The sequence below is a fragment of the Haliotis rubra genome, unplaced genomic scaffold (genome assembly GCF_003918875.1).
Source record: "Haliotis rubra isolate DU_JTF1 unplaced genomic scaffold, ASM391887v1 Scf276, whole genome shotgun sequence".
Lineage (NCBI taxonomy): Eukaryota > Metazoa > Mollusca > Gastropoda > Lepetellida > Haliotidae > Haliotis > Haliotis rubra.
The window spans coordinates 967,566-983,246 of NW_025766847.1; the positions used below are offsets into that span (position 1 = coordinate 967,566).

General features: G+C 41.1%; 1 protein-coding gene and 1 long non-coding RNA gene across 2 annotated transcripts; one reads left to right on the forward strand and one right to left on the reverse strand.

The window, feature by feature from the left end:
• Positions 1-647: 647 nt before the first annotated feature.
• LOC124280925 (SAFB-like transcription modulator) lies at positions 648-15,273 on the reverse strand. Its single transcript, XM_046716918.1, has 10 exons — positions 15,163-15,273; positions 13,403-13,591; positions 12,256-12,406; positions 5,969-6,132; positions 5,682-5,792; positions 5,110-5,238; positions 4,787-4,945; positions 2,601-2,749; positions 1,715-1,828; positions 648-1,601 (listed from the first exon to the last, which is right to left on the reverse strand). Exons 4-10 carry the CDS (start codon positions 6,019-6,021, stop codon positions 1,273-1,275), a joined length of 1,044 nt encoding a protein of 347 aa, XP_046572874.1. The 5' UTR covers positions 6,022-6,132; positions 12,256-12,406; positions 13,403-13,591; positions 15,163-15,273; the 3' UTR covers positions 648-1,272.
• On the forward strand, positions 2,903-3,508 carry LOC124280926. The gene is made up of 3 exons (XR_006899797.1): positions 2,903-3,039; positions 3,133-3,268; positions 3,454-3,508. It is a non-coding gene; the product is annotated as an uncharacterized LOC124280926 (long non-coding RNA).
• Positions 15,274-15,681: the final 408 nt, after the last annotated feature.

Here is a 15,681-nt window from a genome sequence, read left to right on the forward strand (position 1 = left end):
CTTTCCTAACGAATAGAAAAGGTTATGGTACTTGTAAAACTGTCAATGGATAAAGCTTCCTTAACTATAGGTTGATTAAATTGATGGCTATACCCTAACCTTTTCTGTAGTATCACATCTTATTTTCAAAATAGGGTGGTTCTTAATTAATGCACAGGTGTATGTATGAAAAGCGGAATATGTGCTGGACATGTGATTCAAAAGGAATCAGGAATTGTTGCTCAGTTGAATACATGCAATAACTACATGAACTAGCATAGCCAGACGTTTGCTGTTTTATAAACCATCCACACAAATGCAGTGTACTGACTTCAAGCCTCAAAATACCAAAGGCCAGAATGGATAACAACATGTAGTCTGTGTTTTAATGTCTGATGCTGCTAGGGCCTCAAAATACTGACATTCTCCAGGCAGAAACTCTTTCCTAGACCCCAATGGCAGCCCATAGGTGGTTACTAGCGAGGAGGTCAGTTCTACCACCTACAATGTTAGTTTAAACAGTCTGAACAAGTACTTCAGTCACATTGCATCTTGTCAACTGGGTATGGTGCACAGAGCGTCATTAGCAATCAGAATCCATCTTCTAATGTATCATATCATTCCTCACCTTGTGGAGATATGTATGATTCCCACAACAAACAAGGAAATACAATGGGATCATTTAATGACTGTCAATGATTGGAAATAAGCTGATCATGGCAACAAACTTAACATTTATAAAATATGACTTTCCTTGAAGACTGAAAAAACCCAACCAAACAGCTGTGACGTGTTGTTCATACAGCTGTTTGTTGGACATGGGAATGAACTAATGTTGACTCAGTTCATACATAAAAGCTGTGAAATATCTCGTACAAAGAATAGAAATTATTTTATACAAAATTCTGTCCAACAGAATCTAAGTGCATTGAGACTTTGTGCTTCAGATGGACATTACAAGTCGTTACAGCACCTTTACATGTTTTTCAGCATGTTCTTGGAGAATAAACTAAGGGCAAGTTTTGAAAGCCCATCATTGTTCAGCTGGCAACAAACAACATACACAATATTGTGAGAACATACAAGGCTGTTCGTGTAAGAAGTTGCAACACACTTGTCATCTGCTCAACTTATGTTCCCTGCGATTCACCTGGTCACATTATCAACAAGTTAGGACATCAATATCATTGTATCATTCCATGATTCTCAGATTATCATATTAAAAAACAACATGTCAGTAACAGTTCAGCAACACCACCTGCTCAGACCATCCATAGGACTACAACACTGCATCTAGAATCTGCGGACCGTTGCTTGTTGCAAATAGCGTGCCTCTGGTTGTCTTGTTATTCCGCCCATCATCATAAGGTTTGTGTTTTGTGGAGTGGAAGCCATGTACAGTCCTGTCCCCCCGATGGTATTGATCATATTTCCACTACCCTCCAGGTTAAACCCTCCCCCTCGGTTACTGTGTGTATCCTGCATTCCACCCATCCACCGGTCACCGCTGCCGCCTCCCCGAGCCCCTGAGTTGCTCACAACACCATGGCCCCAGGAGGGGTCCATCTTGCTACGGTCACTGTTATTTCCCCATGACTCACGTTGACTGGAATTAGCACCATCTGCAAAGTAATTCACAAATACAATGAAATGTTTCGAATATTGGAGGGAATGAGCTAAGTTTGGTCCACATTCAATATTGCAAATTGACAGTCAAATCTAATATGAAACTCACTTGACATTATACCCGATCCATCATCATAATGTTTTGCACGTCTGTCATCTTGCACCCCAGAGCTGCTCTGTCCCAGCCAGACGTCACGTCCACTTGCCACAACCATCCTGGTGTCTGCAACAGCAAGGACTCTGTTAGACAATGCTGTGAGACCACCAGAAATCAGCTCAGATACTGACGACTGAACTTTTACATGGCTCCAACTCCTACACTATAACATTCAACTACAGCTCCGTTTGATACTGGAACAAAAGCTGTCTAAAAAATATAAGTGGTAAATAAGAATGGACAGTCACATTCATGCATGATTTCAAGTCCATAAACATGTGTGCCAGAATATGCTCACAACAGTCTACGACTGACTGCCTGAGTTTGGTTTTACGCCGCTTTTAGCAATATTCCAGCAACATCGAGGCTGGGGACACCAGAAATGGTCTTCACACATTGTACCCATGTGGGGATTCGAACCCGGGTCTTCGGCGTGACGAGCCAACGCTTTAACCACTAGGCTACCCCACCGAGCCAACGCTTTAACCACTAGGCTACCCCACCGCCCCAACAGTCTACGAGTCTACACCACTGTCATATCTTGGTAGATCCCACTTCAAGCTTCGGTATTGAAGCCATACTAACATGCAATCAAGACCGACAACTTGAATGTTTGTACTAATGTAAACATGGAAAATCAAAATATATTGAACTGAATTTATAAAGTTATGCAAACTGATTGTGCCAACTTGTTAATATACACCACACCACATGCACAAAAGAAAAGAAAGAGTTAATGCTTGTGGAATCCTCATTAAACTGGGAAATGGGCTTTTATACTCTATATATGGGGCGCACACTAAAATGTTTTGAAAATACTTCCCATTCCCATTCTTACCTCTATCTGATTTCCAGTCAATCCGAGAACCCTGACGTTGAGGCGATCTATTGTTCCGTCTGTCATCATCTCGACTTCTGTTTAAGTCTCGTCTGTTCTCCTGCGAGCGGTTGAGTGTCCGCGTGTTTCGTCTATCATCTCTTGTGTTTCTAGTTCAGAATAATGCAAAATGGGTAGATGCTCACATATCTACATTAATCATAGCAGCCACATACACTATGTTAACCCTGGATCCGAAATGCACATGGATCTATGTTAATCCCAAAAAGCAGGTGCGCAAGGACCTACGTTAATCGCAACAAGGAGCACAAGGATCTACGTTAATCCCAACAAGCAGACGCACAAGGATCTATGTTAATCCCAATAAGCAGGTGCACAAAGATCTACGTTAATCCCAACAAGCAGGTGCACAAAGATCCACGTTAATCCCAGCAAGCAGGTCAAAAAGGAGTGAGTTATTATTTAACGTCACATCAGCAATATTGCAGCCATATCGTGGTGCACAAGGATCTACATTAATCCCAACAAGTAGGTGCACAAGTATCTACGTTATTCCCAACAAGCAGACGCACAAAGATCCACGTTAATCCCAGCAAGCAGGTGCACAAGTATCTACGTTAATCCCAACAAGCAGGTGCACAAGGATCTATGTTAATCCCAACAAGCAGGTGCACAAAGATCTACGTGCACATGGATCTCGTTAATCCCAACAAGCAGGTGCATAAAGATGTTTGTTAACCCCAACAAGCAGGTGCACAAGGATCCACGTTAACCCCAACAAGCAGGTGCACAAGGATCCACGTTAACCCCAACAAGCAGGTGCACAAGGATCCACTTTAATCCCAACAAGCAGGTGCACAAGGATCCACGTTAATCCCAACAAGCAGGTGCACAAGGATCCACGTTAACCCCAACAAGCAGGTGCACAAGGATCCACGTTAACCCCAACAAGCAGGTGCACAAGGATCCACGTTAATCCCAACAAGCAGGTGCACATAGATCTACGTTAATTCCAACAAGCAGGTGCACAAGGATCTATGTGCACATGGATGTACGTTAATCCAAACTAAAAATTTCATTAATTAAATTAATGAAAGTGAAGGTTGTAGTTTAAGATGATTTAAATGTCAACCTCTCTTGATATCTTGCTCTGTAGTTGTTCAAACACACAAGTATTTTCAAGACTTACTTTGACCTTGACATGAATGTCATGGTGTATGAAATATGCCAAAATATTAATAAGGACAACTCTTGAAAGTCGATGAAGAAACTTCAGTGAACTGTTCTTGAGATATCTTGCTGACAAGCTTAACGTGCAATTTAACATGCTGAAATCTTCAAAGTGTCGCTGTGACCTTGAAAAGGTCACCAAAATCGGTGGGCCCTGCACCTTCCCTAGATAAAGCTTGGTGTCGAATATGAAGAAAATCCAGTGAATGGTACTTGAGATATCTTGCTGACAAGGGTAATATGTAAAGTCCCTTGTGACCTTGAAATGAAGGTCAAGGTCACCAAACCTGACTGGGGCCTTTCTTATACTGTGATGAAACTAGGTACCAGATATGAAAAAAATCTTGTCAACGGTTCTTAAGATATTCCAATTCGTATGTACACACGGAGCTTAATACTATATCCCCCGCTTCGCACTAAACGCGAGGCGGGGGATAACAAGCAGGTGCACAAGGACCTACACAACCCAAACAGAAAGATACACATTGATCAATGTCAATCCCAGAGGCGGACACACATGGATCTACGTTAACCCGAGCAGCCACAAGCATATGTCTGTCAACAAACCCAGCATACACATGGGTACATGGATGTATGTTAATCCAGCCTGCCTATCATGATCACAACATTCCTGAGCATTGTAGAGTACATTTTATAATATTCATAATTCATAATTAGTAAATGGTATACTGTTTCAGAGCAGTGAGTGAGTGAGTTTAGATTTATGCTGTTTTTAGTAGTTTTCCAGCAGTATCACGGTGGGGGACACAAGAAATGGGCTTCACACATTGTACCCATGTGGGGAATTGAGCCCGGGTCTTTGGCGTGACGAGCAAACGCTTTAACCATTAGGTTACCCCACCGCCCCGTTTTAGAGCAGACTGACATGTGTTATTTACTGTTATCAAGTGATTTAGTTTGTAGTTACTGGAAGATTATGCAGCAGTCCCCAATACCTCTGATTATCTGTAAAGCTGTCACCACGTCTTTCTTCTCGACGTTCATTTCTGTCTTCGATGTGTCCTCTGTTAGAACCACGAGTATCTGTATTACGATTATCTCGCCTATCATATCGCCCCACCTTCCTGTCTCCATTGTCAAAGCGACTATCCCTTCTGAAAAAGAGCAAACAGTTTTACTGTTGAGCATGAATTCATTCATCAGCATAAAACTTTAAGGTTGATAGTGTTTTTACCCCGACACTTTCTATATTCACTCAGTAACATTATGCTTAAAACACATCATAACTCTAATGTACACCGAGTGACCAGTTCCTCACCTAGAACCACCATAGTTATCATGTCGATCAGATGTTGGTCGTTTAATGGGTCCACTCCAGTAGTCGTCGTCATGACGACTGGCAAATTTCTCAAATGGTCTCTTAGCTGCCCTGACCTGCTCCTGGAGTCTGAAAATTTGGATGAAATTGTCTTCATTGCATCAATGTACCTAGTTTACTATCAGTGATACATTTATCATGTCAGACTGTTTTATGTCAGGTTTCAAAAACAAAATCCATCGTCTACTGATTATGGAAACAGAGAAGACATCTTAATCCAGATCCCAAGATGTGAACATTACGTTGTACCCATGAGAGTGCCCACTCGCACAAAGCAACCACAAAATTGTACTGCACAAACTTAAAATTTACGCTAAAGTATGGAAATAAATGCTAATGACACAACATCAATCCATGGAAGTTAGACAGTTGTCATGCTACAGGAGATTTGAGCATGTAGTCCTAGATTACAGTAGTCTCACTGGATTTCAGATTTTCAAAAGTTTCCATTGAGGTGTATTTATAAAATTCCTCAATTTCACAAACACTTAAAAGTACCCCCTCCTCCTCACCTGCATTGCTCCTGTCGAAGCTGTTCGATTCTCTGTCTCTCTAGTCTTTCTCGTTCAAGGAGAAGTCTCTCTGTTTCCAAGCGATCTCGCTCAAGCCTTTCTCTCTCTTGTCTGTTTGAACAAGAAATCAGTTTACTAAGTGGAGGTGTATATACAATGTTACAGTCATTTGCAGGAAAATCTTCTGATTAATGACTACTGCCTTTCATTACTCAAGTCTTGTAGACAGTGACAGATACTGGTAGAAAGACCTGCTCATTTGTGAATCATGCTCTATCTATACATACCTCAGTTTCATTTTCTCTTGTTCAAGTCGAAAAGCTTCATCTCGCTGACGCATATGAATTTGCTGCTGTCGTGATCGTTGTCTCTCAAGTTCAGACAGTCTCCTCTGCTCTTCATCACGTAGGGCATTTTCTTTTTTACGGAGGCGTTCTTTTTCCCTCTCAGTCTGAAATACAAACAATGAAAGACAATATACATGTCGATGGTCCTGAATGAAAACCATATTTAGAAACTAGCACATGTATTTACTAATCATGGAATTTCATTGTCAGTAAATTAACAATCCATTTTATTTTCTGAATGTAGTTGTGCACATCATGTACTATAAAACATATAAAAAACATGTCGGGAAACATAACTTCAGAGAACACCTCTCCAGTTGGGTCTAACCTGGGATGTGACAGTAAAAACATCACACTTCTGTTTCAAGGAAGCATCAACAAGAACTAAAGATAAAGTGGTCCTATTCCTCATATAAGGCAGGAAAATTAGTAAAAATATCAAATATGTAATGTTTTAAGTAAAATTGATATTTTATACTTATCCTGACTCATGATCTTTTGCTTATCTCCTTCTTCTATCCGAATGTTAGTGGAACACTTGAATCCCCTGTAGTCCCTAAAGCGGACGTAAAAGTTCACTCACCCACGAGTTACCTCCCTTTTCCCGCGCAAACAGTCATGTGACCAGCCATACTTGTCACTCTCTTCTGAATTTAGTCCATGCACTTGGATCTACTGTGAAATCTGAAGTGTCTTCAGCGGGGAGGTTGGGAGGGCTTGACCTCATGAGTCAGGATAAGTATAAAATATCAATTTTACTGAAAAAATTACACATTTTTCCTTATCCTGACTCATGATCTTTTGCTTATGGAATCCGACGGATTTGTGGTGGGTCCTTAGATACGTCCTGTTGGAAGTTCTTGGAGGTTCTAATCCTGCTGCTTTATAGGCTCTTAGTTACACGGCTCTCATCCAAAACAATATTGTCATTCTTGAGACCTCCACTGAGGTCTCTGTCGACAAGGGGATGAAAATGCACTTGAATTTTCTTCTCCTTGTTTTAGTCTTTTGAAGATATATTTCCAAAGCTCTGACAGGACACAAGGATAAGTCCTGGGTGTCCTCTGGACCGTGGATCGTAGAAAGCGCTGGTACATGGAACTGTCTATCCGGTTGGCCAGATAGTTGATTTTTTGCAATAAAATCCCATCTAAGTCCTAGATGTACTGCAGCACGGTGCCCCGTGTCGAATCTAGTTCATCCAAAATCCAGCGCATGTATCTCTGACATTCGAGCTGCTGTGGCTAGGGCAAGGAGGAACAGAGTTTTCTGTGTAAGTAGCTCAAAGGTAGTATGCTCTAGAGGTTCGTAGGCATCACTCATGAGATGTCGTAGAATTACGTTCAGATCCCAAGCTGGTGCTCTGAATTTCTTTTGCTGGTCTTCCAGTTTAAAAGAGCGTAGCAGAGCAAGTAATTCAGGTACTTTCGTCAGTTTGATGCCAGTCTTCATAGTGATGACTGTACTAATCGCTGCCAGATATGTAGATAACTTCGAACCTTTCAAATGCCTTGTAGCAGGGGTGGAAATAACCCATTGCCCGATGCCCGAGTCCAGTGTTTTTTTCTGTCCGGCAAGCAAATTTGTATATCACACTGTACCGGTGTCCAGTTGATATTCCAATGTTAATTATGTTGTTTATTTAAAAAATCAACAAGAAAACGGCCGGTATAGTGGAAAAATTATCAGGGCAAGTGATGTTACATGTGCCACTGTACCGGAGTACACTAGCAATTTTAAAGTTATTTCCACCCCTGTTGTATATCTAAGGTGACATAGATATTCCGCCACTAGAGGATGAGATGCTTTCATAGCTGTGAAGCCTTTCTGCCTTGCACATTGTTCAAATTTCTGCCATTTGTCATACAAATTGCAAGTTGATCTGCGTAACGCTAAGGTACTGCTTTCGCTGCTCTGGCGGAGTATCCTCTTTTCTTTAGACAAGTTTTGATATGGTCCACACGTGTAACTGGAACATTAGTGGGTTCCCGTGGACTTGCTTGGTGTGCGGTGCCATTCTGGTAGTTTGAGGGTTGGACTTTCGAGTTCTTGTACTAGATCTAGAAACCAGACTCTCGCTGGCCAATAGGGCGTGACCAAAGTCAGTTGTAGCGCCGTGGTCTGTTTGATCTTCAATAGTATTTTCGGTAATAAGATCGGAGGCGGAAACTAGTATGCGTTAAAGTCCTTTTCCATGATATGCTCAGTGCATCTGTTGCCCAGGCTTGAGGATCTGGTACTGGTGAGACGAATGTCTGTAGTCGTTTGTTGAACCTCGTGGCGAACAGGTCTATGCCTGGGGATCCTATTTCCATTATGATGAGCCGAAATGCCTCTGGGTGGAGCATCCATTCCGTGGGTGACGGAGGATTAAGTGGACGAGATAGAGCATCTGCTAGTATGTTCTTAGCTCCTGGTATGTGACATGCCTTTAGCCAGATGTTTGCTTCCTCCATGATGTTGAACTGAAATGTGAGCTGAAGTAGGCTTGGTGATCTCGCTGATCCCTGCCGATTTATGAAGAATGCCACTGTTGATCGGTGAGCTCGACCAAAGTTCTAAGACGTTGATCACGGCTTTCATTTCCAGCAGATTGATGAGAAGATGCTGTTATAGTTTCGACCACTTATCTGATGCTACTTGGTTGTTGAGATGCGCACCCCATCCTTGTAGTGATGCATCTACATAAAGATATGTGTCCAAGACCGGCTCTTGTAAATAGGTCCCTCCGCAGACATTCGACCTGTGAGTCCAATTTCGTTATCAATGCCTCATTGATCGCTCTAGACCTTGCTAACCCGAAGAAAGTTCTCTTTGTTGAGGTGTCGAGTTTTATCCTCCACCTTATAGGCCTTGTTCCGTGAATCATTAACAACTTCATTTTGTCGTCTAAGTCCAGTGCTCTCATGAAGGGATCCATATGATGTAGAGGAAACTTCCTCACGTTGAATGATGGTAGATGTTGATTTTGATAACGAGTTGCTTTCTCAAAAGCTGTGCGTAGGTTCGTAGCCACCTTGGATATCGGTTCAATTGGTGGAATCGAAAGAGAGTTGAAGTCGTCGTTCCACATCTTATATGTGCATGTTTCGTCTGATTCCTTGGAGGGGGACTCTAAGTCCAATCAATTAGCTATCCAAGATGTGACCTCCGCTTCTGAGAAGACGTAGTCACCCTGTTCATCAGATAGTTCCGAGTCAGTTGAACTGTGCCTTCGCCAACCCTCCTTTCGCGGACCTTCATCTCGTGATCCATCCCTTCGCGAACCTTCTCATGATTCTTCCCTTCGTGAACCTACCCTTCGCGAATTCCTCCAAATGTCTGTGAGGGCTGCGGGATCTAGATGTGGAACGGCTGGATCTCGGAAAAGGCTTCCTAGACGTTCGCAGTGGTATCTCTCGTAGTCTCAGGGACGTTCGCGAACCTTCCATCTTCATCCATGATGACCGAGTCGTCTGAGTGTGAGGATCTTCGGGAACGTGAACGTTATCTTCAGTTGTAGACCTGTGAGGCGTAAATGTAGGTTTATCAGGTTTGCGCAGGTCCGAGGGTCTGCGAACGTTGCTTGCCCTCGTAGTGTTCTGCCGTGCCTCTGCTTCCTCGGTGAACCGACGCTCCATCATGGTCATCATCTGCATAGTAAACTGTCTCATAAAGTCGCCCGGATCAAAGTTCTGCGTTGTCTGAAAGCGATGCGGCATGGATTAAGCGTTCGCGAACGCTGAGGTGTTGTGTGTGTCTACTTCGCTGATGTTGTCTCTGATGACAGACGTCTGCGTAGTTGGTGGTTGATCGTCAAACAGCTGAGCAGCTGTCGTAGTTGCAGAAGACGATGGTGTCGTCGTGGAGGTCGATTGCGTCGCCGTTCTGGCAGGTCTAATAGGTAGAAGTATCTAAGGGTCAGCAAACACGTCTGCTTCGTCAGGCAGGACAATCTCTTCATTAAACGACCTCTGATGTGTTGTCTTACTGGGACGAGTTGATTTCGACGACGATCAAGTTGCAGAGGACTTCTTCTGCGTCGCAGATGATGAAGACGTCTTCTTATTCTGTTTTGTTCTCAACTCGGGCGTAGCAGACCACTTCTTAGACCGAGTAACAGACGACTGCCCCTGCAACGTACTCGACAAAGCACCTGAATTATGTATTTCGGCAGTAGCAAACAACATACGGTTACCGGCTTGATCTCCGGATTTATCAACAGTGACTTGTGATGACTTCCTCACCCGATCCATCGCACGTCTATAGATGGAAGACAAATATTGATTAAATTGCAAATTTGATAAATCAATGCAATATCTTCAATGCAAGGTGGAAGAACATGGATTAATGCATGACGGGTATTGGGTGTGTGGATCAGCCACTGATAGTCGGAACCTGCAAACACTGCAAGATTTCATCAAATGTAAACAATAACATAACGATGAAATAAGTCACAAAATACAAATAATTTCTTAATTCTTTTACATATAATGCAAGCTGGTTATAACCGAAAACCATACACAGCGTAATTTGGATAAAAGGATCTAAATGTAAACGATATAATGCCGTATACGGGACTCCAGTGCTCGCCCAACCACCCGCGTGGGCGATGAAGGAGAGAGTGACAAGTATGGCTGGTCACATGACTGTTTGCGGGGGAAAAGGGAGGTAACTCATCGGTGAGTGAACTTTTACGCCGCTTTAGGGAACTACAAGGGATTTAAGTGTTCCACTAACATTTGCATAGAAGGAGATAAGCAAAAGATCATGAGTCAGGATAAGGAAAAATATTAATAATTTGTCTTTTTATTCATAACTTATTGCATTTTTTCCCGATGTGTGATGAGGGTTTACTTTCAGTATTGACTGGTTTATCCTACCATAGTTTGTGGGTAACTGTAGCATTATGTTCAGGTCACATGGGACACTTTGGCGGGAAAGGGGAGGCAACCCACAGGTGAGTGATTTTACGTTTGTTTCAGGGAACAACGGGACTCAAGTTTTCACGTAACCGTCGAAAGGGAAAGGGGCCATAAGCATATAGCATGAGTCACGATAAGGAAAAATTGTAACTTTAAACAAGACAAAGTATATATATGTATCTTTTTTGTGTCAACTACAGTTAGTTTTGTGGCCAGAGTAGTGGCATTATAAGTTTGTTGCTTTGAATAATGTAAATAGAAGTTGTAGGCATTGGAGGTTCATGTAATTTTGCTGCATTTAACAAACCTTATTGAATGACGTTTTGAGTAAAATAAATAAACATAAATCCAGATAAGAAAAGAAACAGTTTTTTATGAGATAGTGTAACAACAGCATTAACTTGCATAATTCAGTACAGATGACCTATCATGACAAGAGGTATGGAGGTTGGAGGTTGGCTTCTGTACTGGGCATACCATTTTGATGCCGATATTAAGATAAGTAGATTGATGCCTATGATATGGATCACTGGATAGTCTGGTCCCGACTCAATTATTTACAGACTGCCGCCATATAGCTGCAATATTGCTGAGTGCGGCGTAAAACTAAACTCACTCACACACTTCTCACTAGTGTTTGGAATTGGTTAAAATCTCATAATTGATGATTGGTTCATTAAACCGATCAATCATCAAAAATAATTGGTTAGCGTCATTTATGAAATTTGTTAATGCACATAAAAATAAGGAAAAAAACATGTAGTTCTTTTGGGGCTTTTGGGCAAAATTTCACATCTTTAAAGATTGACTAGTATGTTAGGAACATAAATTTCTTGGAGCCTTTAAGATAAATTCAGTCATGACTTGAAACAAGCTTGTAGTGCTTACAAAATGTAACAGACAAAACCAACCATGTGAAAAATATTGTTAATGAAAACAAGTGTTCCAAAATTGGTTGTGTTCAATTATGAGAAATTATGATCGATTGCTTGGTCGTTTAGTCACTACGACCAATCTTCGATTATTTCAATTAATTGGACCACCACTACTCCTCACCAGGACTTCGGCTTATCTATGAGACCGGCTTATCCAGTCATAAATGGTAACTCCATGGGTTTTTATCGCACAACTGCCTTTGATTGCATAAACATGCGGAGATTTTACAGGATGTGGGAGAGTGAGTAACAGGATAGGTCTTTGTTTGGGAACAGTTCTGTCAATTTATATTTCCATTCATGCTTCAATGTGTAACAAGAGAGTGCAACATGTAATGCTGGAAAAAATACACAGAAACAGAAATAAAGTTACGAAAAGAGGATGTACCTTGATTTTCTCAAATGAAAGTATATTATCTTAGACTTCCTGGACTGGGAATTGCCCGATTCAGATTTCTTCTTATCCTCTTCTCCACCTTCCTCCCCCATCTCTATTCCCTCCTCTGGCTTTTCAGTCTTCTCTTCTGGTTTCGCCTTCTCTGATGACAGATATTTTGGAATAAGAGTAAAGTGAGCCTTTCACTGCCAGTCTAGTGTAAGTGTGTTTTCAATGTGTCTGCAATTTTCCAAGATACATCAATATGAACAAGTGTTTGCCACTAATATGGCAATGTCCCCCGCCGCTAAAGAAGAATGAAATATTTATAACATATTTACTACTTTATATTTTTGGGTCACATACAAGAAATGACTGGTGTCTGCAAAATCACCCAATGTAGGCTGTTGACATAATGGAAGACACTGGGTGCAATGCTTTATGAGACATCGCGTTTACATAAATTTGAAAAGTGGTCAAAGGTCACCCAAATCAACTGGTGTCTGCATAATCCCCTAATGTAGGCTGTCACCAAATTTGAAGACATTGGGTACAACAAACCATGAAATATCGCATTAACAAGAGTTTCAAAAGTGGTCAAAGTGTCGTGGTGACCTTGAAAATAAGGTCAAGGACACCAAAATCGACTGGTGTCTGCGTAATCCCCCAATGTAGGCTGTCACCAAATTTGAAGACATTATCAAGAATCGTGACGAACGTACATACGGCTGCTGCTGAATACATAGTCCCCCGTTCCGTCCGGGGACAACAAATGAGGATGTAATTCCATAAGAAACAGGTAAGCGTAAATTGCAACTTTCCGGTTTATTATAAAGATGCACATAACTTGCAATCTTGACAGCTATTCATGTTTTGTTTTCCTAAAATGAGATAATGATGACCATTGACTTGTGCATGTAATCAACCAAGTCGATAAGTCTTATACTGAAGCAATGCTTTTCACAACCAGCATAGACGCTGAATCAAGAACTAAGACCAAGAATCCACACAGGCTGAGGTGTGTGACCAATATGATTGAGAGAACAATATTGGTTGCCATGACACTGGATAAACATTAAACTGTTCAATGATAGTGTGTAACCAAACATTTGCCTGGCCCAATGGGAACATGTGCATTAATATCTGATATAGAACACACCTGCAGATTTTGGTGATGTTGATGTCTTAGTACTTGTCGATCGTTTGTCATGTTTCTTTTCTGGGCGCCTATCATCTCTTCTATTGCGGTCATCATGATGTGGAGACCTCCCTGCTGGGCGTCTACTGGATCGACTATCATGGCTTACAGACTTCTTTTCCACCTCTTTCTTCTCTCCATCCTTCTTGACTGCAAAAATGCACATCAATGTTTTAAAGGCACAATGTTATTTTTGACAATTTTTAGGCCTATCTTACTGTTGCATATGCACTCATTTTAGCTTCTTATTGATGCAATAAAAGACTAATTATCCCTTACAACTTGCCTGAAATCGATAATTGAAACTTTGAGGCGAACAGCTTGCCATATATGGAATGTAAACAATTGCTCTGTACAGCGAAAACTGTCGCATGTGGTATTGTCAGTGTTTGCCGAACAGGTTTCAATCACATGTTGACTTATAGGATATTTGTAAAGAGCACTCCAAGGGACATAACTCTATGGGGTTTGCTTGAAATAATGTTTGGCTGGTAGACTGACTGACTGAGTTTGGTTTTACGCCGCTTTTAGCAATATTCCAGCAATATCACGGCGGGGGACACCAGAAATGGGCTTCACTCATTGTACCCATGTGGGGATTTGAACCCGGGTCTTCGGCGTGACGAGCCAACGCTTTAACCACTAGACTACCCCACCGCTCCTTGGCTGGTAGAGGGCACCAGAGTCGATTTAATGCAAGGTTGCATTAATTCAATCGAACTTTATAATTTGATATTGCAACCTTAATACATAGTTTGTGGGGGAATGAATAATATATATTTTTTAATTATCTTTTCATTTAAAAAAACCCTGTTACAAATTGGGGCTCCAGCCCCGGGAAGCAGCAACCCCACCGAAGAGAAAAGAGATTGAAGCAACAGGCTTCCGTTTATTGTTTTTTTTCTTAAAGACATTAGCCAAGCACATTGCATTCACTCACACATTCACACTGACAGAATAGGTAGCAAATAACATGAAGTATATAGTATATAAGGAAAAATGACTAGCACATGATGGATGAAATGACACTTTGGTGTTATGTACTGTGATATAGATTTGGGTGAGAAGTTTAATATGGTGTTATACCGATGGCTTGGTGTGTACTACTGGTCTACAACAGCATTATACAACATTTTTGATAGAATTTAATGTTTTCACTTTTAGAGAAATATCTTGTTTTCTCAATTTAGTATCTATAACTCAACAGTCTCTTAAAACAAGTATTATTTGGAGTGGAAGAAGCAAGTTTGCATTCATAAACATGGAACTTTGCTAGTAATAAAATGCGGTCAGACACCAAATCAGAGATAAAGGGAATACATTATATGGTAGCTTCCCTGAGAGCTGATAGTATTATTGAGAGAAATGCATTATTTATTTTTAGAGAAGTGTGGAGTGATATAGTGCCTTTAAGAAATGGGACAACTAACACCATTCAAACTACACAATACAGTAGATTTGGTTTGCTGATGCTGATAACCTGAGTCACAGATGTATCAGTCATCAAACGACCACATATTAAGTTCAATTTCCAATATTATCTGAAGTAAGCATTCCATCTGAGCATATTTCTATATTACTCAAAACAAGTTAAGGAACAACTACTTTTACAATACCCACAAGTTAAGAAAGATAAACTACAGAAAAAGTGTGTATTCTGTTGAGAAGAATATTTTGGGCCAGTTATTGACTAAGACTGTTAGTTAATTACCAACACGTACCTGATGGTATCTTGTCTTCAGGTTTTTTCACTGCAGCTGCCTTACTGGGCCCACCTGGTTCATTCTTGGCCTAGTCAAACAAGTGAGATACAGCATCAGGAAGGAGGATTCACAAATATACTACTCAGCTCTTTTTAGGGATATTGCGACACTTCAGACAACATGGATACTCCATTCAATGTCCTGAGTGAACTTATAATCCTTCCCAGGGCTCCAGATAAGGGCCGTATCGGCGTATGTACGGCTAAGAAATATGCATGATACGGTAGGAAATAATTTAGAAAACGTAGCAGCTAAGCACCACAGCAATGGTGTTCGGTCTCAGAATCATTTACAGACGTATTTATCTGAAAACGTATTATCTTATTGTTTATTGCCCCATTTATACAAGAGTAGCAATGTTGTGGTGCATATATGAAACGAAACACAAGATTACTGATACTGCATTAAATTCCATTCAGTACTCGAAATGTACTCTTAAGGATTTCCAGTACTCCTATATTGCAAAAATATGGAGTA

Coding starts and splice junctions, on each gene's coding strand:
- LOC124280925 (XM_046716918.1), bottom strand. CDS start 6,021: ATGCGTCAGCGAGATGAAGCTTTTCGACTTGAACAAGAGAAAATGAAA. Junction 5,793..5,968: donor CAAGAGAAAATGAAACTGAG/GTATGTATAGAT, acceptor TTGTTCAAACAG/ACAAGAGAGAGAAAGGCTTG. Junction 1,829..2,600: donor TGACTGGAAATCAGATAGAG/GTAAGAATGGGA, acceptor TTGCTGTTGCAG/ACACCAGGATGGTTGTGGCA.